This window comes from Poecilia mexicana, unplaced genomic scaffold, assembly GCF_051168715.1.
Source record: "Poecilia mexicana isolate PSO_F unplaced genomic scaffold, ASM5116871v1 scaffold_22, whole genome shotgun sequence".
Taxonomy (NCBI): domain Eukaryota; kingdom Metazoa; phylum Chordata; class Actinopteri; order Cyprinodontiformes; family Poeciliidae; genus Poecilia; species Poecilia mexicana.
Window position 1 is genome coordinate 5700290 of NW_028263391.1, and position 23838 is coordinate 5724127.

The 23838-nt window shown below is 41.9% G+C and overlaps 1 protein-coding gene across 1 annotated transcript; it reads right to left on the reverse strand.

Moving 5' to 3' along the window:
* Positions 1-1054: 1054 nt before the first annotated feature.
* trip11 (thyroid hormone receptor interactor 11) lies at positions 1055-22886 on the reverse strand. The gene is made up of 21 exons (XM_088002659.1): positions 22243-22886; positions 20047-20123; positions 18994-19104; positions 18605-18907; positions 18285-18353; positions 17370-17535; positions 16947-17273; positions 16378-16422; positions 16200-16294; positions 14957-15166; positions 11820-14759; positions 11586-11726; positions 10577-10770; positions 10173-10336; positions 9937-10040; positions 9733-9832; positions 6566-6647; positions 5631-5745; positions 3886-4008; positions 2615-2756; positions 1055-2535 (listed from the first exon to the last, which is right to left on the reverse strand). The coding sequence occupies exons 1-21, from the start codon at positions 22379-22381 to the stop codon at positions 2321-2323; spliced, it is 5862 nt and encodes a 1953-aa protein (XP_087858785.1). The 5' UTR covers positions 22382-22886; the 3' UTR covers positions 1055-2320.
* Positions 22887-23838: the final 952 nt, after the last annotated feature.

Consider the following 23838-nt stretch of genomic DNA (forward strand, 5'->3'; position numbering starts at 1 on the left):
AATTTCTTTCATTTTGATTTATCACAATAAATGGCAATTGTTTTTTTTGTTTTGTTTTTTTTAAACTATATTGTTGGGTTGATTAGTTTTACTATTTTTCTATTGCTTTTTTCAGTGACAGTATCAATACATCTTAAAATATGATTAGAAGCAGTGACTGTGGTATAAATCACACTTCATGTGACTAATATCCTAAAAAACCAGCATATTATGAATGGATGAGCAGTGTTTGTTTATGGAGATATGATTGTTGTCAGTCATCTAATGTTACCTAAAAAAGTAATGAATGGTTCTAATAGACACTTTTATTGTGATAAAACTTCAAGTCCACATTGCGCAGCCCTAGTGTCCCTATCTGACACTGATGTCAGAAATTGGTCCAGTATCAGTTAAAAAAAGATTATTTGATTAAATCAGCCTGAATCTAAAGTCTCAGATATAAACACGAGGATAGAAGGACTCCGCTCCAACACGTGGTCTGCTCCAGTGTTTCCATCCAACAGCACCTGTATCCCACATGCAGACCCATTGGTTAATAATAAATAGGTCATCTGTTCTCATACCTATTGGAGTTCACCGTTGTTCTCTGACTAATATCAATTGATCAAGACTTTTCTAACAATCCACACTACAAAATAAGTAATGCACGGGACGGCAAAGTATGCATTATTTGTGCCGGTATCGTATTGCGTCAACATCAGTATCGACCAATGCGCAAAAAGCCAATATTGGTATTGTATCGGGGGTGACAAAGGTGTATCGTGACACCCCTATCGGTTTCTAGTATCAAGGTTTTAAAAAGGTAAATTTTATAAATTATAAATTTTATTTTTTTCTTCAGTTGTTCACATGGAGTGACTGGAGTCTTCTCCTGTTCCACCGCATCCCAAAGACGCTACGTTAGGTTCAAATATGGTGGCTGTAGATCGTTTGACTGCAGAGAACTCATCACACTGCTGAAAGTAGCCATTGGAAGACCCTGTTGCAACTCTAAGGTTAAAGGTCAGTCCTTTCTATGTGACAGTTTGCAAGAAAAAACTCATCAACAGCCAGGTCACCAGTGGCTCCTTTATTTAACGTCAGATCCTAATTAAGTCACAGGTACTGACCTTAGCCAAAGACCCTCCAAGGTAATCTGAATCTCTTTCTCTCCCTTACAGATTTTTTTTTTTTTTACATCCAAGAAAAAAAATTCTTTCTTGTCAGGATTTACAGTTTTTACATTTCATCAACACACCTGGTCTCGTCCTGTAACATTCCTTCTGCAGTGGCTGATTGATGCCTGTACAAAAATGTGGAGCGCCACAGTGGCACGCTGATCCGATTACACAAAACTTCAAAAATGTGCAGTTTTTTTTTCTTCTTTTTGTTTTACATTTTGTAAATATATATTTATATTAACCATTTACACTTCTGATTATACAACTATCAAATTTCCAAAAATGCAGGCACTTGACTTCCAAAGCATCCTTTGTGCCTATAACTAAAAAATAAGATAAAATAAAATGAAATAAAGAAACCTACATTGCCCATTTACATATATGTAACTGTATAATAGTGCTGTATGTGAACATAAAGAGCAGTCTAAACCCTCCGATAAACCACAGTCAGCAGCCATAATTATGCCTATTGCATATCACAGTCTGGCTGTCTGGAAAACACAAAATCTTTCAACGAGGGGGAAAAAAAAAATCCTTATGGTTTCAGCAGATGTACTGACTCGCATAAATCTCCATGTAGTGTGCTGCTGCCAGAGCTTCTAGTTTTCATCCAGGATCAGAAGAAAACTTGCTGAATTTTTGAAGTAATACTAACAGGACAAGAAAATACAAGTAGTTAAATGCAAATGGAGGGGATGAAACCCGACGGGCATGTTTCCTCTTGCAAACAGAGCCTCAGTCCACGCTTTATACTCCAACACTGAGTTTCTAAGGTCACTTTTTGCTCAGAACTGCTTGGATTTACTCTGTTTCACACGTGCAACGTAATTTCATTCATTCCTTTTGGCGTGAGATGCAAATTTGTAGGTCTGAACCTGAAAATAACGTCGAGTCTAAATCGTCTTTTGCATAGAGGAAAAAAAAACAACAAAAAAAACCTCCTACTTTAGCTCCCAAGTTTTCCCAGACTTTACGGTGAGCTCCGACATTTTTATCTGATCGTTTATTGATGCTCAACGCAAGAAAACAGCAGCAAGAGGGAGCAGAGGCGCACCAACAATGTTGAGTCTTTTAGTGCTGAACTCATGTTGGATAAATTAAGACATCTGTGTGGCGTTTGTAGCGGGGGGGGGGGGGGGGGGTTGAGGGAGCGCCCCCGGTCACTGCTTCAGCAAGTCTTTGAGCACGGCTCCGGCACTGGCCTCGGCTGAGACAGGCACAGGGGTGAAGGTGGGCAGAGCGTCGGTGATGGGCTTCATCAGCAGGTGACCTCCAGAGCCAGCGGGGCCAGAACCGGCCACCAGCGGCACCGCGGCAGAGCGAGGAGCCAGGAACGGGTTGGATTCGCCGGGTCTCCTGACGCCAGCCGCAGCTCCTGTAGTGAAAACAGGTTCAATTTTGGGAGTATTTGATTGAACTGTGTTTTGTTTTGTTTTGCAGGAATGCTAATTTACCCGCGGAGCCTGAAGAAGAGCCACTGGCTCTCCCAGAAGGCGGTGCGCTCAGAGGCTTGATGTCGTGGACCGGGAGCCTCGGCGCAGGGAGCGACGGGGTCGACTCCATCTCCAGGAACTTCACAAACATCTCGGAGAAAGACTGCAGCGGCGAGGGAGTAGGCGGGATCGGTGTTTGAATGAATAAATGAACGAATGAATGAATGAGTGAGTTTACAGATTCAATTAAATCGAAAATATTTCACAGAGTGAAATAAAGAACTTCACCAGGACTAGGGATGCAACGATTAATCAGATTAATCGTGACGTATCGATTATTAAAACTGGTCTAGTAGTCAATTAATTGTTAGCTGGATAAGCCAAAACTACATTTTGCATTTAAGGTGAAAAAAGTCCTTCTTTGTTTGTAAATATGATCTACCCAGTTTTAGCTTCACCTCGTTCAAGTTCTGAAAAAGTATAAAACCTCTACCATTAGGCACCTTTAGCTCTAAAATTAATTGGTCAACATTTTAGCCGGTCACTGAATTGACGCTGAATCAAACAGAAAGAGCTCAAGTTCTCAAATGTTGATGTTAGAAGTATTTTTTAGCGACATATGTATCCTTTGCTACAAATGATCAAGCGTTCACTTAAAGAATGTTGTTATTGCATTTTAGACAACAAAATGATTATTTTCTTATTTACAAAAAAATAAATTAAATTGTTTATTTGCATCCTATAATGCAATCCCAACACTGTATAAAATGTACGTGGTTAAATAAAAAATCTGCAGAATTTTCCAGTTTTTGATTTTTCATTCGATGAGTCATCATTATAATCAATTACTAAAATAACTGATTATACTGAAGACACAGGAAGATGCAATTTTATATTTTGTAGATTTGTTCATCAGTAAGCTTTTTTTCTGTTTCTAGCAAATGATATGCAGAACAAAAGCTACATGAAAATCTGCCACAGTTAATTTTTCATCTGCCCATTTTCTCTCCGTAAAAGTTTTGAAGTTAAATTTAACTCGAGCTTTACGTTTCCATTCATTGCTAAATGAATTCTACAGAAATTGCAGAGAACCAATGGTTTTATGCGACTCTCCAGCTCCTTGCCGCTCTGGTGTGTTTGTGGCTCCCTGCCGCTCTATGTGATGTACTCATGGTGCGTTTTTGGCTCCATGCCGCTCTGTGTGGTGTACTCATGGTGTGTTTGTGGCTCCCTGCCGCTCTATGTGATGTACTCATGGTGCGTTTGTGGCTCCTAGCCCATTCTGAACTTACAGAGTTCAGCCCCTGGCCACTGGTGGGCCTCTGTGGCGTATTCGGCACGCTAAGAGCTCCTCTGCCTCCAAGCCAGCTCGATACCCATCCACCAACACCGTGGTGGGAGTCGTCCTCCAACATCTAAAAAGACAGAAGGTTAGGATTAAATAAAATTAACTCATCTGGAAAAATAAAATCTCTCAAGTGTCATCAAAGCTCATCGTTTTTTTTTTTTTTTAAAACATTAACTAAGTTCTACGAATTTTCTTGGCAAGATTGGGCTGCATGGATCACTGCCTGACAATTAATAGACGCATGAAAAGGAACTGCAGCACCGCCGACACTGAATCTTTAAAGTCTGCTGGTTTTACTCGACTCTTGGCTTCTGTAAAGTGGAAACTCTAAATAGTTTTACCAGGACATGAGGGAACGAAGGGGGGGAAAATGAAAAAACTTTGAGGGACCTTAAAGGTAATAAAAAATGTTTTATTCTAAGAAACTGGAATCTCTCTGGCCCTGCGTTTCCTTTTAAACGGTGTTGGGTAACGTTCTCTGGAATCGCTGGATGGATTCCCGCGCAGCAACCAGCCAAGACGATCTGGAAAAGACGATGCTTTCTCTTTCAGGTCTGAGCTCTGAGGATTTTCTGGGGACGATGGGAGTTGATATAAAATCGTTGGGCAGTGTATTTTTCAGCCAACTATCCAGGCTCTAAAGAGCAAGATAACGAATTAAACCAAGCGGATTATCTGCTGGTGTGGTCTGAGTGACCTGTGTTTAAGTATGTAAACAGGTCTGACATCAGAGTTAGGAGCATTTCATATGAAGGCGATTAGATTTTAATTAAAGCCACAACTCTCCGCTTCTAATGGCTTTATTAAATTAGATAAATAATCACGGTATTGTTCTAGCTGCACAAAGTTAAGCTTGTTCCTTTCTTTTTTTTTTTTTTTTTTAGGTTGTTTTTCAAAAGCTAACAGAAGCTGTATGGCTGCAGATGTAAACCAGACAGGCAGGAATAAATTATAATAATCATTTCTCCATCTGGAGAACGGAAAGATTTACAAACAACGTAAAAAGTTCCGCAAATGTCTAGAAAGACAAGTTTCACTTTTTAAATTATTGCCAAAAAACATATGATTTGATGAAATGAGAGGAATTTTGATTGAAAGTAGATTAAAATAATATATTTTATGACATGTATGGATGGAAGTGATGGAGTTATTTCTATATTTCCTACAATATAATGTTTCAAAATAAACTAGATGTTAAATTATTCAGTATTTTATGCTGATGATGGTGGAGAGAAAAATGTAATTCCAAATCGCTTAAAACAATTGATCTGGCTTTAAATCAGTCCAAGATTTGATCGTGTATTTATTGTAAGCTTTAACTACTTACTATTCATAAAACTGAGTTATGGCATTATTATATATGTATATTTGTCGTTTTTTTAACAGCTCCAGAAACTAAAACTTAAATGTGTAATAATGCCTCCCATTTTCAACATCCTGTGAAAACAAAACATATTAAATAAAACCCCACTTAACATATGAATTAAAAAAATATATTTTTAATCTTAAACTTGGTTATCGTCACTTTTCTAAAATCATTTTTTTGCCAAAAAAGTGATCACATTTGGCAAAAAATGACTTGGGTCATTATTTTAAGAAAACCTTTCTAAAGTTATTCTTAAGATTTTCAAACAGATGTAAAAGACCAGCCGCCCACTGGGCTGAAATGAGTCAAGGTCGACCTCTGACCTGATCAACTTGTTCTCGGCTCAGCCCCAACACACTTCCCATGAGCCTCAGCACATCGGCACGCTTCGTTTTAGGCGTGTGGAAGTAGCCCAAAAACAGGTTGCGCATCAGAACCCTGCAGACACAGCAACACACACACAATGCTGGATCATGGCGCATTTCAACACTGATAGGAAAGAGTTACCACGTAGAGTTGACAACACTCTTCAGTGTGGACACCATTACTGACCGGAAAGAACCCATCAAAATGAGCAATTTTCAGTATCATCCAGGTGTTTAAAATTGAATTTAGAGGAAGCAGAGAGACGAAAAAAGACATCTAAAAACAAGATGTACTTTCTACGGCATGTCAAAACGTGTCGACGGTTCACTCAGGAAGCTGAGACACCAGAAAGGCTGAAGTGATTACGGGAAAATTGCTCCGTTTCATCCTTGAGAGTTTTCAGCGTCTGTCAGTCATGAGCATGATAGATTAACGCTGACAGCGTTTAAGAAGTTTGATACGCGCCCAAATAGTTTTGCAATGCTAACTGCTTTAATTGCTAATGTATCTGTTCTTCCGTTTTTATTTTATGGTTTTTGAGGAGAAATCTGAACCAGCCAAAAACAACAAAAATATACTGTCAAAAGTGGGACAAATGTCTGATTGTTTTTAAAATATTTTACAACTACATCATAAAAAACTCTGGCCTCAACTTTACAGCTTCTTCCTAATATTGTATTCTATTCATTATTTTAATATTTAAGTTTGTACAATTATGTGATACGGTTCTGTAGACAAAGATGTACAAAAGGTCTTTAATTTAGGTTTTAAAAAAATAAACTAATATTAAAAACAGTGATTTTGTTGGATGCTTTTGAGTAAAAGTACATCAACATTGATTTCATTTAACTGGTTGTATTAATAGCAGACTTGGGACAAAAACCCAACTTACTTGTCTATCTTTCCTTCGGTGCTGTTGAGAAGGTTCATGAGTTTCTTTTGTGCCTCCTCCAGCATCTCCTGCCTCACATCCACTGAAACACAAAACCAGAGAGTTGTCGTTTCACGACAAACAAAAAAACTTGTTTCCTTTGAAACAAAACAAAAATAATAATAAAAAAAAAACCCAGTAAAACATATTTATGTTGCTTTGTTTCTCTACTTGGCACATGTATGCTACCAGACTAAAAAACTAACTCGGTACATTTAACCTCTAGGTTACCAACGGAGAGTCAGATTTTCATATGTAATTTGCTATAGTGTCAGATTTCTCAAAACCCTTTGTTCTCAGAGTTTTACCGACTTCTGATCACTTTCAATGGAGAAATGTTCCCCGATTTCAAAATTTGGGCCGAGGTGACGTTTGTAATTCCAGTCTCTGGTGTGGCAGCAGAGCGACGATTAAACCTCCAGATGAACATCAAAACATTGGGGACATTTGAGATCCATGCAGACTAGCTGGAGGCATGAAGCAGGTGAATCGTTCATAATTTAAGCGCAATTGTTTAATTTTAATTGTCTATTCATATTTCCTGGGAGCAGTCTGTGGTTGTTGTCACTGTGGAAGAAAGAGTTACTTGGTTGTTGTGTGATGACATAATGTGGATTCTCTGTTCAGCTTGTTGAACATTAATTAAACCAAATTAAAATTAAATCCAGTTCAATTTGTCATTATTAATGTTTTAGAAAATGACGGATAAAAAGAGAATATGATGATCAGTCAAAATGATGGATAACAAAAAAAATTCTAGCGCAATCCTTGATCTAGAGTTATGTTTTCCAGATAAGCCACATTTAGACTATATATATACAGGTGCTGGTCATAAAATTAGAATATTGTGATAAAGTTCATTATTTTCCATAATGTCATGATAAAAATTAAATTGTCATATATTTTAGATTCATTGCACACCAACTGAAATATTTCAGGTCTTTTATTGTTTAAATTTTGATGATTTTGGCAAACAGCTCATGAAAACCCAAAATCCCTGTCTCAAAAAATTAGAATATTATGAAAAGGTTCTCTGAACGAGCAATAAAAATAATCATCTGAATCAACAAAGTAACTCTAAACACCTGAAAAAGATTCCTGAGGCCTTTAAAAACTCCCAGCCTGGTTCATTACTCAAAACCGCAATCATGGGTCAGACTGCTGACCTGACTGCTGTCCAGAAGGCCATCACTGACATCCTCAAGCAAGAGGGTGAGAAACAGAAAGAAATTTCTGAACGAATCGGCTGTTTGCAGAGTGTTATATCAAGGCACCTCAGTGGGAAGTCAGTAGGAAGGAAAAAGTGTGGCAGAAAACTCTACACAACGAGAAGAGGTGACCGGACCCTGAGGAAGATTGTGGAGAAGGGCCGATTCCAGACCAAATTAAATTTTCATCTCCATAAAACTTTTCAGCAGATGGAAGCATGAAGTGCTCCAAAATCTTCTGATAGCTGCTGCATTGATCCTGCCCTTGATAAAACCCAGTGGACCAACACCAGCAGCTGACATGGCACCCAGACCATCACTGACTGTGGGTACTTGACACTGGACTTCTGGCATTTTGGCATTTCCTTCTCCCCAGTCTTCCTCCAGAGTCTGGCACTTTGATTTCCGAATGACATGCAAAGTTTGCTTTCATCCGAAAAAAGTACTTTGGACCACTGAACAACAGTGGTCCAAAGTGCTGCTTCTCTGTAGCCCAGGTCAGGCGCTTCTGCCGCTGTTTCTGGTTCAAAAGTGGCTTGACCTTTGACCTGGGGAATGCGGCACCTGTAGCCCATTTCCTGCACACGCCTGTGCACAGTGGCTCTGGATGTTTCTACTCCAGACTCAGTCCACTGCTTCCCCCAAGGTCTGGAATCGGCCCTTCTCCACAATCTTCCTCAGGGTCCGGTCTCCTCTTCTCGTTGTGCAGCGTTTTCTGCCACACTTTTTCCTTCCTACTGACTTCCCACTGAGGTGCCTTGATATAACACTCTGCAAACAGCCGATTCGTTCAGAAATTTCTTTCTGTTTCTCACCCTCTTGCTTGAGGATGTCAGTGATGGCCTTCTGGACAGCAGTCAGGTCAGCAGTCTGACCCATGATTGCGGTTTTGAGTAACGAACCAGGCTGGGAGTTTTTAAAGGCCTCAGGAATCTTTTTCAGGTGTTTAGAGTTACTTTGTTGATTCAGATGATTATTTTTATTGCTCGTTCAGAGAACCTTTTCATAATATTCTAATTTTTTGAGACAGGGATTTTGGGTTTTCATGAGCTGTTTGCCAAAATCATCAAAATTAAAACAATAAAAGACCTGAAATATTTCAGTTGGTGTGCAATGAATCTAAAATATATGACAATTTAATTTTTATCATGACATTATGGAAAATAATGAACTTTATCACAATATTCTAATTTTATGACCAGCACCTGTAGAATTAGAAAGTAAAGATAAAGGCTTGCTCCAAGACAGACCAAATACATACTGTAAGGTCTGAGACCAGGCAACAAAAACAGTCTGAGAATTTGCTGTGATGTAACGTTTACTTGATAAAAGTGACAGAAAAATACATTAGTCTGCAAGTCAGGCTCTGATAAGGGCGTCCAGCCACATACTGTTTTATATTTTGTTTCATAATCTGAGCTCAGTTTTTGGTTAAAAGTTTTACTTAGTTTATTTGCCAATTCATACTTTCAGATTTGTCCCTGATATTTTCACATGAATCCATGCCTGTCGTTTTGAGGTCTCTTTGAAAGCCGATAATTTCAGCAATTAACTTTTAATTTATTTACAATCTACAGTGAGGAGATGTTAAGTAATTCTAAGTAAAAACCTGAATAATCAGGAAGTTGCTCAGTTATTTTGGTTAGCTCAGCTATGGGTTCAAAGCTACAATTAACTGGAAAATGTTTACATTCAAAGAATAATATTCAAATAAATTAAATGTGAGATTCAAGAATTGGTATTATGATTTACCTGCATACATTCTTAAAATATATAAACACAAAAAGAAAAAAAATGACCAAAAATTGGTACAAAACTGGTGAAGGAAAAATGATCTGGAGCCATTTTATTCAACAGTAATTTACAATCTGCTGGAAAAACAAACATTAAATGTAGTGAAGAGACTCGAACTCATCTCACCTTGCTTCTTTAGCTCTTCGATTTGCTCCTCTTTCTGATCGATCTGATCTGTGAGGCGAGACGCCGAATCTAGAGCGGCGCTGGCTTCGTCCAGGTTCAGCTGAGAGAAATAAAGATCAGCAACCGGGATCATTTCACTGCAACGCCCACCGATCCGGATCCAGACATTATGAGAACAGACACGGTCTCTGTCCGCTGACTTACCTGCAGAGCAGATGCCTGGTCTTCAAGCAGGAGAGCTTTTCTCTTCCACTCGTCCTTCTCCTTTTTGTGCTTCTCCAGCTCTGCCGAGTACATGGCTTTCTCCTCTAAAATAGAAAGAGACAAATAACTGAAACAATACATAGGAACAGCATCACAACGAGTAAAATATAGATTTATTACAAAGAAGAGCTGCTAAGAAGCTGCTGGCGAAACAATTTCTCTCTTTGCTAACTTGCCTTGCTGGAACTGCTCTAGCACCATCTGCAGGTTTGAGAGCGACACTGCGTACTGCCTGACTTGTTCCTGAGAGGTTCTGAGTTGTAAAAGTGCGTCGTCCCTCTGCTTCACCACATTGCTCAGCTGTTCCTGGAGAGACTCCACCTGCATGCTGGCCTGTTGGCTGAAAAAAAGAGCGGGAAGCTCGCCGAATTAAAAAAAATAACAAAATACTCTGGCTCAGAGCGAGCTTGGAGGGAATAAATCACTACGGCAAAACGTTTCAAGAAAACAAAAAAAAAAACGGAAAAAGGAGCTAGTACTGAACCGCGTGTGGAAATACACTTTCTCACATTTAAGTGATGTGATAAAATAAACATATGACGTACGCATGTGGTGAAGGCAGTTTTAAGTTTGTGCAAACCTGGCGTTTTCCACGGCATTCGACGACGTGGCCAGTTTGTCATCCAGCAGCGCCACCCGCCTGCGCAGCTCCGTCTCCCGGTCCTCCGCAGCGAGGGCTTCCCTGGTGTAGGAATCTTCGATCTCCAGCAGGTGGTTGCGCAGCCTCTCCAGCTCCAGGTTGAGCCGCTGCTCTTTATCCCTCGTGTGCTGCAGCTGCAAACACACAAACACTCTCGAGTTAAACAGCGTCTTGGTTTAACCATTTGCCTCATTTGTTTCTTTATAAAATATCTTTGAATGTATTTTGTAACAAGAGTGCTCTTTTTCTCTCTCACACACAGTGTGACGTCGCCTCTGTTCCAAGTACAAATAATCGACGGCAGCTCATGGTAACGGGAGTGTCGTTTTTAAATCTTCTCAAACTAGTAGAAACGGATCAATGGGAACCAGACAGAACCTTTAGTGGCAGGTCAGCTTTACCAGTCGGATCCCAGAGACGCATCTCGACTTCTTCTCTTCAGAAATGACAGAACACATCAACTTCTGAACCATTAATAACGTCACACAAGTCATGCGATCAATAACGAGGAAAACGACAGGAAGTGGCATTTGGATGATGGAGAGGCGTGTTTGTTATCGCGTGAACAAACTTAATCACGTTTGATTTTGATTCAGGCATATTTAGTGGAAACTACAACAGAGTTTTAGGACCGAACAAAAAAATGAATTAATGAAAGAATAAAGAAAATATTGAGTGAAGCTGTAATATTACCAGAATAAAGTTATACGAGAATAAAGTTGCAATATTATTACTTTATTCTCATAATTTAATTTTTAAAAATAATTTATTTAAAATTAGTTTTTAATAATTCATTTAAATTAAATTGGAATTATTAATTTTATTTTTCTATGCTGTCATAGAAAACACCGCAATTGCAAAACTGTGTTTTTCCAACATTAGCTGAATACTAAAAAAGTCATGTCCACATCTTTATTGGAGACGCAGCTCATGATGGTCGTCCTCCTACCTCAGACTGCAGAGCTGTGCTTTCCATTTGCTTCTGCTTCAGCGCCATCATCATCTGATCCCTCTCCTGCTGGAACATCACCGCTTTCTCCTGCATGGACTTCAGTTCGTTCAGAAGCTGATTCAGTTCACCGGATTTACCCTGCGACACAAATCGACAGGAGTAAAAAAGTTTCATGGGAATGTTTACTTTATTAAATGTTGAAAAAGGCTGCAGACCGTGAACCAAACTGACCAGCTCTTTGTCTTTGAGCATCCGCTCCACCGTGGCGGCCTTCTCGCTTACCGCGCTCAGCTCAAACTCCTTCTCTCTGAGCAGAAGCGAAACCTGCATGTTTGTTTCCTGCAGAGCCCTGAACTCCGACTCCTTCTCCCGGGAGCGCGCCGCCACCTGCTCGTTCTCCTCCTTCAGCTTCCTGGCGTCCAACTCCAAGATGAGCGCCCGCTCCTTCAGGTTGGTCACGGCCTGCTTCAATACCTCGTTGTCGTTCTCGCGGTTGCGCAGCGCCTCGCTCACTTGGCTCAGCTGGTCTCCTTTGGTTTTTATGAGCAGGTCTTTCTCCCTCACTGACCTCTGCAGGGACTCCAGTCTGTCCCGGACCTGGCGGACCTCCTCGGCCTGACTCCTCTGCTCGCTCTCTGAGGCAGACGCCGCGTCGGAGAGCCGGTGGTTGTTCTCCTGAAGGGTCCTGATTAGGTTTTCCTTCTCAGCCAGCTGCGCTTGCAGAACTCCGGCGGTCTGCTGGGTTTGGGGCTCGGCCGTTAGATTGAGACCGCTCGATTGGGCGGTCGCTGCTGCGGCCTCGGGAGTCTGCGCAACACTGTCCAGTTTCCCCAGCAGCACATCCTTGGTGTTGCTGAGCTGACTGATGGTCTGCTGGACCTGCGCCAGCTCCAGACTCAAACCTCCCAGCCTCTTCTCCTTCTGCTCGTAGCTCTGGATCAGTCGGGCGTAGTCGACGGACAGCTTGGAGCTGCAGTCGCTGTCGGCGGACACCTGGCCCTGCAGCTTGATCAGCTCCTCGTGCAGCTGCGCCGACTCGTGCTGCATGTTCTTGACCGTGGTGATCACCTGCTGCTTCCACTCCTCCATCTTCTTCACCTGCTGCTTCAGCGTGTCCCTCTCCTGAAGGAGCTCCTCGAATTGGTTGCTGCTGACGCCGCCGGACACGGCGCCGGCCTCGCCTCCCGTCGACTGCAAGACGGTCACCAAGGTCTGGCACTTCTGAGTCAAAGCGTCGATCTCGATGTCCTTCTCCCTGATGATGCGGGACAGGTTCTGGATGGTCTCCTTGAACATCTCCTGGCTCCCTGACGGGTCGCTCGCGTCGGAGAGCCGCTGGTTCTCCTGCTGGAGCCTCACCAGGGCGGCTTCCTTCGCCGCCACCACGTCCACCAGGCGGTGGTAGTCGGACCGCAGCTGGCTGTTCTCCCTCGTCTTCTCGTTGAGCACGGCCAGCATCTGCTCCCGCTCCACGGCGAACGCCTGCAGCTGCTGCTGGAGGTAGAGGACGTCCTGACCCGACGAGACCCGGGCGTGGAGCGCTTGGATCTCCAGGTCTTTCTGCCGGATCATTTGGGAGAGCTTGCCCACTTCGTCACGAGAAAACGCCAGCTGTTCCAGCTGCCTGGTGAGCGAGAGGTTCTTCTCGTTCAGCTGGACGATCTCGGTCTCTTTCTCCTCGATGCCGCGGACCAGTTTCTCTATCTCGGCCTTGGACAGGTCGTGCTTCTCGTTCCCGTTGTCCCGATTGAGAGACCGCGTCTTGTCCTCCTGGAGGATGACGTCTCCCTGGAACGGCGGGAGGCGGCCCTGGTCCACGCTCTGCTGGAGGAGAGTTATCTCTTCGTCTTTGGCTTGGATGAGTCTGTCGTAGTCGAGCGCCGTCTGCTGGTGGCGGACGGCGGCCTGTTCCAGCTCGCTCTGCTGCGCCTGCAGAGACGACTGCTGTTCCTCTGAGGTTTTCTTCAGCGACCGGACTTCGTCTTCCAGCGCGTTCCTGGACGACTTCAGCTGGGCGATCTCCGTCTCCAGCTCGGTGATGATGTCCAGAGTCTTGGGTTCGGCCAGCGGTTGCGGTCTGCTCTGCTGATCTCTCAGTCGATCGATCTCCTCTTTCAGATGGCTGTTCTCCTCCTTCATCCCTCCCAGCTGCTTGTCCTTTTCCTCCACCGCTTGTTTGAGCGCGTCCACCTCTTTGGTCGAGGCCGACACTCTGTTCTCCATCTCTCTCTGAAGATCCGCCGCGTTCTGTTTCAAGGTTTCCACAAAGACGTCCTTCTCTTGTAGCAAGTCCGTCAGCTGCTTCTGCCCCGCGACGGTGATGGAGAGCATCTCGTTGGTGTCTCTGTGGTCCGACGCCAGCTGCTCCACGTCTCGCCTCAGCTTGGCGATCTCCAGGTCCTTCTCCTGGTTTAGCTTGATGGCCGACTCGTGCTCGGTTTGCAAAGCTGAGGCGTCCATGGACCTGGCTCGGGTCAGCTCCTCGATGGTCTGCTGGTACTGTTTCGCCTGCTCCGACAGCGCTCTCTCAGCCTGCGACAGCTCCAGTTCGAGTTGGTTCTTCTCCAGCTTGAGCGCTTCGATACGAGTGTCCTTCTCCCTTGTCGTCCTGTTTAGAGCGGCCTGGTTTTCTTTCAGCTGCTTGTTTAGCTCCTCTAACTTCCTCAAAGCGTTCTCATGCTCGTCCTTCAACCTCCGGTTCGCCATCTTCACCTCATACTCTTCAGACATCCCCTTGTCGTAGGAGCTCCTCATTTCATCCATTTCTCTCTGGAGGTCCGACAGCTCCCTCTCCTTCCCTGCCAGCTCCTCCTCCGCCCGCCTCTCTCCTCCTTGAGCCGTCTCTGCCTTAGCAGCGGCTAGCTGCTCCTCTCGCTCCTGCAGGGTCTTCTTCAGCTCGGCCGCTTCTCGCCTCGCTTCCTGACTCTGCTCGTTCGCACGTCCCAACGCGTCTTTCAGTTCCTTCACCCTCTGCTCCAGATGCTGTTTGCCCATGTGGAGGTCGTTGAGGGTGAACGCGCTTTGGCTGGTTTTCTCTTTTTGGGCCTCCAGCTCGCGCTCCAGCGCTCCTTTCTGCTCCTTGGTGGCGTTGAGCTCTGCGGTCGTTCTGATCAGCTCTGCCTCAGCTTCCTTCAACTGGCCAGAGAGCTGCTCCTTTGCGGCGATCAAATGCTAAAATAATTAAAAAGAAAAACTCCATTATTTCTTATTGCTTTGCTAAAGACGTTTAAAAAAAAATTGTGGTTTGTGCTTCTCACACTGCATACAACCTCAGCCCCGTCGTGACAACTATCATTTTTTTTATGACTTCAACCCAAAAATAAAGTTAAACAGCTGGACTGTGGGGATCGAGCTGAGGCCGACCAGACCTGTGTTGCTTCCTGGTTCTGCCGGTCCAACTCCTCCAGCTCTGACACCAGGGTGTCCCGCTCCTCCTCGGCGGCTCTCAGGACTTTCTCTCTCCTCTCCAGCTCCACCTTCAGGTCCTCCAGGGACTCCGCCTCAACAGACTCCATCGGCGATGCATTTCTGCAAACCATCTGCTCCTCTGCTACCGTCAGTCTGTGCTGCAGCTCAAGCTGCGAAGAGAGAAAACAATCAGGAAATGTCTTTCACTTCAACGCTCCAGTAGTTCACAGACTGACTTTAACTACGTCCAGTGACTAACATTTATACATCTGGAGAGTGTAAGTTTAAAACAGCTGAAGCCAAATATTGACATACGTTTATTAACATGGAAAAACATTTATTTCCCCTCACAGTCTGACATGAAGTCAGATTAAATGCTTTTTGTTGAAGTTCAAGAACGATTTTTTATTTGATAAATATCAGAATAACGAGTATTTTTTTTATTACTTCCATCAAATTGAGAGGTTAACATACATTTTCTTAATGTTTGAAACTGTGTGACTTGCGTCAAACGTTCTGGGTATTCCTTAAAATAGATGGAAATTTGGTTCCTTTAATAAAAAAAAGAAAAAAAAAGGAAAAACCTTTGACCTCTGTGATCAACGGTTTATGAAGTTGATTCCAATACATTCACTTTGTAATCCTTAAGCCATTTTATAACTAATTCGGTGGTACGATTATTATCCATCTTGGATGTTGGAATGTTGCTGTTCTCAGTTTTGAAAGTTTTCTCCTTTTTTCTCCAAACGTGACGATTGTTCAATGTCAGGCCATGTGTAAAGTATCTGTGTGCATTTATGTTCTCATGGAGTTTATGTAAACATCTGGCTTCAACTGTAACTACAAAAAAATACATATACTTGTAAGCTGATACAGTATTTAACTTTTGTCAAACTACAAAGTGAAAAACAAACATCGGAAAAAAAAACCTGTTTTTAAACTTGTTTTCTTAAAGTGTCAACAGATAATAATGTTAAAAAGAGAACATTTGGTGTGCCGTGGTGGTGCAGGGGTTAAGCAAGGGCCAAGTCCTTGACGCAGCTGTCGCAGGTTCGATTCCCAGCCTTGGCGACCTTAGCTGCATGTCTTCCCCCTTCTCTCATTACCCACTTTCCTGTCAATTAACTATCAAATAAAAGCTACTAGAGCAAAAAAAAAATCTTTATTTAAAAAAAAGAGAACATTTGAGTAAAATAAACCAACCTTTTCTTGCTCCAGGACTTCCTTTTCTTGCCTCAGCATCCCTATAATGGTGTTCAGTTCTAAGATGTCTGCATGTTCAACCTCTTCTCTCGGCTCTGCCTAAAGTTCAAATGCGAGATCGTTTACGAACTGTAAATATACAAAACTGTAATTTATAACTTATAGCTTGTGTTCATACTTGCCTCGGAAAGGTCTTTGAGTCTCTCTATTTCTTTTTCGGCAGCTATAAAAAATAACATTTAAACAAATTAAAAAAAGAAAAGTGTAAAGATACTATTTTTGAAGTTATACTTTTTTGGTATTACTAGGGCTGCACCAATTAATCGGCCAGCTGATTTATTGATGCCAATTTCTTTAATTTTGGGAGGTCAGTGATTGGCCGATACTTGAATGTGAAGTTGATCTTATCCACCTCAGCAAAGGCCTGGAAATCAGCCACTGACCTCTTCTGCTCTCCTGTGACAGAAGTTTGATAGACCGACCCACCAGTTCAGGTCTGCATATTTGCAGTTAACAGTCACCCTACTGTTGCCAACTCAGACTTTACTATATTTAGCGACTTTTCAGACAAAAAGAAATTGCTTTGGCTAAAATCGGATTCGGCAGGGAAGGCTTTTTAAAAGATAGGTAATCGGGCAATCGGTGCAGCCCTAGTTATTACAATACAATAAACATAAAAAATATTTAGAGAAACGTTAGTGTAACAGATAATATCATGCTGCATTAGTCAGCACATATAAACCCCACCTGCTAAGTTATTTCTAAGCGTCTGAATCTCGTGCTCAAACTGGGTTTTTTGCAGAGCCTTCCCCTCCTGCTCCTGGACTCGTGTCTGCAGTTCAGCCACGGACGCCTGCAGGCGCGAGTAGTTCTGCAGCAGCCCCGCGTTCTCCTCCAGGGCGTCGTCCCTCTCCTGCTGCAGGGAGGCCTGGTTCCTCCATGCGTCCTCCAGACTGGCCGACAGCTCGGCCAGCTGCTTCTCGCGGCGCTCCGCTGCTTCCTGCAGAGTCTGGACGTTTCTCTGGAGCTCAGGCAGTTTGGAGGAATCCGACGGGGAGCTGACCTGACCGTCCCCTGGAGAGAGTGGGTTAGAGGAGACATTTATTAGTTTTCTCTGATGTAATAAGTCCCAGGCTGCTCCTGCTTTTGGCTGGAGTAAAATAATCTCACCGCTGTGAATCTGCTCCTCCAGCTCCTCGATCCTCTCCTCGTACTCTGCCAGCTCCTCTCTGTGGCGGCGCGTAACCTCTGCCAGCTTCTGCCGCTGGGCGTCCTGCAGAGCCGCCAGCTCATGCTGATGCTCATCCACCTCTCGACTCATTTCATCCCGTAACTCCTGTTCCAACAAAGTTACAAATCTACAGTGTCGTTACTGCGTCTCCTGGTAATTATCATAAATAGTAGTTGTAGTACAGGGGTGTCCAAACTTTGTGTCACGTGTGGAAAAATCTTCCAAGTTGAAAGGACTGGTGGGGAAAAAAAAGGAAAATAAAATATTGTGTGTGTGTTTTTTTTACCTCCTAAGCAATAAACTGAACTGCAATACTTTAACATTTTGTCAGAAAGGGAGGTCTGAATTACTGAAGATCCAAAATGTGAAAAAGGTTTTGCAGGTTTGCCTCATTTAAAAATGTCCAGTTTGCAAATTTCTGAATGTCTCTACTGAAAACAATAGATCACCTTTTGTCAATTTTAACCAATAAAAACAAGATTAAGGCTTTTATTGGGGAAAAAAAGTATAATGCCAAGTTTGATGAAAAGCAGGTTGGGGTGCATCAAAGCCTGCTGGACGGGACACAGAAAAACGGGGGGTATTGCATTGTGTTGGAGCTGACGTCTTCTGTTGTGAGATTTTAATTTGACTGTAACAATTTAGGTCTTATTAAAGTCAGAAAGTCACCATCTGCATTAACTACCTGAACTGGGGGAGGGAACAAAAAAAAAATCAGGCCAGGAGCTGCAAATGGCCGCAAGTCGCACTTTAGACACCCCTGAAGAAAAACTACAGAAAAAAGCACTGCAGATTCAGAGTGTTTGAAAGGTAGGTTTATTTTATAAAGATATAATCAGAACTACAGCAGCTACCTTAATAGTTCTTTGTAGTTTGAGAATCTCCCCCTGGTCACCATGACCAGTTCCTGAGGTTGTTGATGCCTGAAACACAGAAACATAATAAAATCAAAGAGTCTCTGTATTTAAGGTCAGCTAAATTTTAGATACATAAATTTAACACTTTTCCTTAATTTTAAGGCTCATTGCTAAAATCCAAAAGTCTCTCCTGAATCACACTACCGGCGACAATTATTCTACACTGTGATTTCAGTGGCTCATCTTTAACTTACAAGGATTTAGAAATAATCTGTCACTCGGATACGCCGAGTCTTGGCGTGATTGTTTTGTTTTACCTGCGACATTCTCCTCCAGTGCGCCGCCTCCGCCTCCAGACGCATCACTTCTGTGGACAGCCTGTTGATTTCCTGCTGCGACCAAAGGACGTCGCTGATGTCCATTTCGTCGCCGTGGAAGCCGTGATGAGGCTCTGTGGGGCGCGTCAGGAAGGTGGAAGGAGAGGAGGTGGTGGCGGTCAGGGAGGCGGTGGTCACCGGCAGCACCGCTGGAGACGAGGCGGCCGACTGCGCCGACCGCTGCAGCTTCTGGACTTCTTCTTGGAGGCCGCTTTGTCGAGCCTTTAGGTGGCTGATCTCCACCTGGGAGAGGGATGGGAATTTAGACTTTAGTCATCATCATGGAGAGTTTTCACAAACACTCACGATTTAAAAATGTTTGCACGCACGTCTTTCTGTTGCAGGAGGGTTCTGTATTCTGCAGACTGTTGTTTAATCTGGATCTCTGAGGCCTCCAGCTTCTCCTCCAACTCTGCATGAAGTTTCTTCAGCCTCTCATGCTGCAACGCAGAGAGAGGACGCGTTTTGTCGCTTACATGTGTAAAGATATCCAAGAAATTAACGAACACAGGAAGACGGGCAAATATGAGAACACGAGGCAGAACAGAGTAGAATCATTTCTTTCACATTCAGCCATTTTGGATATCGACGTTCTAATAATGTGGCGTTAATTACTGCATTTACTGATGGGAACCTACAGCAAACAGCTACAAAATTTTTTTTAAAACACAAGTAAATGCACAAATTTGCATGCATCAAGGTGCAGATATGATTTTTAGTTAAATGCAGCTTAGCGGGTTTGAAAGGTTGTTAATGTAACATCTTGGATAGCAGAAAAGAAAAAACAACCAAATAAAAATTGTGTAACTACTTGTTTTTTGTAAAAAAAAAAAAAAAAAAGAAAACCAAATTCACTTCAGTTAAGTGTTTTATTAACGTTCTTCCACCGTGGAAAAAGAACTGTTCAGATTAGGGATGGATATGCCGAGATGCTGTTTCAGCTCCTAGTAAAATGTCACAAAACAATTGTCCTCTTTTTATTCCAGCTTTAAAAAAAGCAGCTTTTCCTGAGCTACACATGTTGGCGGCTAATTTTAGGTCTGGATTACTGCCCCGCTGGCGTTTAACACTGACAACACTGTTGGCCGGACAGTGAATGTGGAGCTGACTGAAAGCAGTAATAGTTGATAGAAAATGTTGGTCATTTTATCTGTTATTGGCCTTTGAAGCACAATCACCTGCTAAAAGCTCCAGTACCGGCACATTCAGTCCAACAATCAGCATGTAGCCTGTCACATAAATCAAAGTGTGGCCCACTTTGATTTACACAGGAACTATTTGATCTGAACTAAAGCATTTATCAGCATTTCTAGCTGAAAATCATCTGTCACAAGTCAAACTGCTCTTAGGTGGTAAAGATAAAAAAAAAAGACAAATCTAACCTCTGATTTCTGAGTGGAAAACGCAGCCTCCACCTCAGCCAACTTGGAATTGGACACGTGTAATTCTGTGGCAGCATCTGTGGTTACACGGAAAAAACAGCATGAGGAAAAACATTAGAACAGACACAACCAGTCAATTTGCATCTCCCTAGAACATTGTGTGAGTGCAGCACATATTAAGTAAAGGTAAAGTTATAAACTCGGTTGTACAAAACACGAAGAAAAAATAAAAGCCGCCACACCTTCAAAATGAAGTTTTTTTTTTAAATATGTTAAAACAACACGAGATACATATACAAAGTCTATACTTTTGCACTTATATTAACTGTAATCAGAGTTTGAAATAAATCAAAATGTAATAAAATGTTGCTTTATTTTGAAAAACTAACCCCACCAGCTACTGATTGGCTACTGTGCGCTGCGCTGCTTCCAAGAGTGAAGAAAAACTAAAGACGACGTCCGACGTAGAGGGAGAGGAGAAGTGGAAAAAAAGATATCTAAGGAATCTTATTTTTAGTTCAATCGTGTGAAAAACGATCGGAATATTAAAGTATGTTGAATTTGACTGACAGTAACCTGGTTTGGTCTTCATGCGCAATGTTTCCTTTTGAAGGCTTCCTGATTATTGCATCTAATCAGCAGAGGAAATCAATCAATACACTATAAATAACATTTAAAATTTAAATTACTTCACCGCACAATTATTTTTATCCGTACTCTTTCACCCTAAAGAAAGCAAAGATTGTGTTTTACTTAACCTTAAACCCTTAAAACACAAAATCCTTTAAAAGAAAAATTTTTTTGTCTCCATCTGTAGAGCTAATCTACTACATCAGATCCATGTGGGAAACAAATACCTTACTGGCCAGAAGGCAATCAGTACTGACAAGTTAAAGTAATAAAGTGAGTTTAGAGCTGCCAACACCAAACACGCATTAAAACACACTGATTCACTTTCATTCAGGTTCCTGTGAGCGCTTTCACGTTTCATCACAGCCACAAACTCAGTTATTTTATTGAGATTTTATGAGACAGATCAAGATTCTTGTTATAGTTTTATATTTGACCAAGTTGAAGAAAGGATGCTCAAATTTATTTAGAAAAATCTGAAAGAATGATGTCTTTTTTTTTTGTTTGTTTATTGAATTTATATAGCGCCTAAATAGCTGTACTGATCAATGAAAGCGTTTTACATTAAGCCACATCTGTCTGGTCGCATGTCGACACCTGGCAGGAGAAAGCCGGAATCGAACCCACAACTTTCAGATTTCGAGGCGACAACATTTCCTCCTAAGGTCCAAGACAAAGTTACAAACAGTAGACACGTTTAGGTGAGCGTACATCTCTGCCCGACCGTGATAAGAACAGACGCTTTAGGTTTTTGGCTGCGGCAGTGAGTTGGAGATCTGCGGCCAAAGTTCTTCCTCAGTCGATGTTTTATCAGTTCGGTGTGGACCGACAACACGTCCAGTTTGAATTAGTCAAACAGGCTGAATTTGCTTATTTACACGTTTCTACAGTATGAATGAAACAGTGCACAGGTAGAAACCAAAGCTGAAATTCTCCCATATGTTTTGTTCTTTAACAGACTGATGGCATCGCATTTTAAGTGCTTAGCTTCCAATTTAGCAAATAATCTAAACGTCATGTCTATTAAGTATGGCCAGGGTTTCCCCCAGAAAACTTGCTAAGCCCGGTGGTTGGGGTGCTAGGTCAGTCATTTATCCAGCGGTTTGTTGTGATATTAAGTAAAAAAAATGTCTCATGTTGACAATAAATTTGAAAATTTAATTTGATAATTACGCATTACTGGAAGATTCAAGCTTGAACACCAACTATAAAGTCTTAAAAAATGCAAATATTTTAAAAAGACTTAAATGAGCAAAGCTTAGCCTAGTGGGGGCATAAATAAAGCCTGGTGGCCCGCCAGGCTTATAATACACTGTGGGAAACCCTGGTGTTTATTGAGGATTAGATTCTGTTACCTGGACTACTCATAATATTCAAAGTGCAGCAAAATTAGTTTAAGAATAATGTATATTTAGGTACAAACATATAAAGACACATGAATATAAATACTTGCACATATTTGAACACATCTAAACTGAACAGTACCAATGTGTTTCATGCTACTGGTGTGCTAAATGGTCATGTGGACAAAATAGAGGTAAAGCCAAAGCATGGACTGTAACTTACCTCCGACTTCTTCCACTCCTTCGAGTAGCATGTCTTTGGTAAAGTTTGATATCTGCCCGGTGAACGATGACAGGCTGCCCCCGACCTGTCCCAGAGACTGGCCGAGGCCGGAGCCCAGTCCACCCAGCCAGGAAGACATCCTCGGAGAGGCTGAGAACCAAACAAAAACAAAACCAGTCCGAGGGACGCGGGACAGCTAGCCACGGTTTGAGCTGAAATATGCCGGGGACGGTGCGGACATGTAAGCTAAGCTACAAACTCTGCTTGACATTTACACCGATAGTGTTAAAATCCACTTGTTTGGGTCTGAAACGCGGCGGCTTCACTCCTGACAGACGCTCACTTAGCAATCACTAAACCCGGCTAACAACAGCTGCTCGGTCGCCTGAAGGAATCTGGGAGGACAAGCGAGTTACGAGACATTATAGCAGAATAACACAGCTATTACTTTTATATTTCGGTTTCTGCTGGAGTCGCTCTTGTCTGCGGAAAGTTTCAGTCATAAATGGGAGAGTTTTTTAGTAGTCTGAAGACCTAAAAGTGCCACCTCAACTGCAGCCATTATCAGCTCTGCTCTGCTGACAGATTTGACGTGGACACCGAGGTCTGAAGCGATGCATGATGGGATACAGGAGTGGAGGACCAACAAACGGACGTAAAGCAGGAAAGAACAGGATGTAAAATAAAATGGTTCAACGTAGTTGCCAAATGAAATTAATAATAAATAAAAAATTCCGTCATAATATAATAAATATAATATAATATATTATAATATAATAAATATAATTTGACCCAGTTGGCCGACTGGCTGAATTACTAAGGCAATTAAAAGCAAAACAAAATAACAAAAAAACCAACAAATAAGCCTTGTAAATAACCCAAAAATATTACATAAGTCAAGAACACATTTTTACAAATGAATAATAATAATAATCTAATATGATGTGATTCAGTTTAAGAACCAACGGGGGGACTGTATGCTGTTCAGTCATAATATAATCCTGCCTCCACCAGATAAAAAAAAAAAAAGCAAACCATATCAGGAAAATATAGGTATCTACCTTTAACAAAGTGCAAATCTCCAGGAATGTAAAAAAAAAATTTAAAAAATAAAATAAAAAAAGTTTCTTTTGGTTAAATTATCCACCACTGTTGTGCATTTGTTTTATTTTCCAAAGTTAAGTTTTTTTCCCCAGGTCTTGAACTAAACTGGGATTGTCTCTTAGAATTTGACAATCAAAAACTTCAAGTCTATTAATACTCTATACTTATCAACCTGTTCTGATTACCAGAGCTACAATTACACATTTTTAGATTAAAGTATATTTATGTTCAAATGACCATTCAAAAGTAATAAATATTTGAGTTCAAAATTAACTCTCAGTTTTAGCTATTTTCCAAAGAATTGGCTAAAAATTTTAGTGTCTAGTTTTGAAGGTGGTTCTTTAAAAATATATGACTCAGTAGCACTAAATACAAATTTACAACACAGATCTTTGTAGAAAGTGTTACACCATATACAGTAATACGTCCACTTCAAATTTAAGTGCTGCTTTGCATTTATATGTTACATAAAATTTCAGTAAAATACAAAAA

Bases quoted from the DNA above. Each gene is read 5' to 3' on its own strand.
- trip11 (XM_088002659.1), bottom strand. From the start codon at position 22,381: ATGTCTTCCTGGCTGGGTGGACTGGGCTCCGGCCTCGGCCAGTCTCTG. The intron at 16,423-16,946 runs GTGGGGTTTATA...TATTTTTTATAG, and splicing joins GCTTAGAAATAACTTAGCAG to CTGCCGAAAAAGAAATAGAG. The intron at 10,337-10,576 runs GTTTGCACAAAC...TCTTTTTTTCAG, and splicing joins AATGCCGTGGAAAACGCCAG to CCAACAGGCCAGCATGCAGG.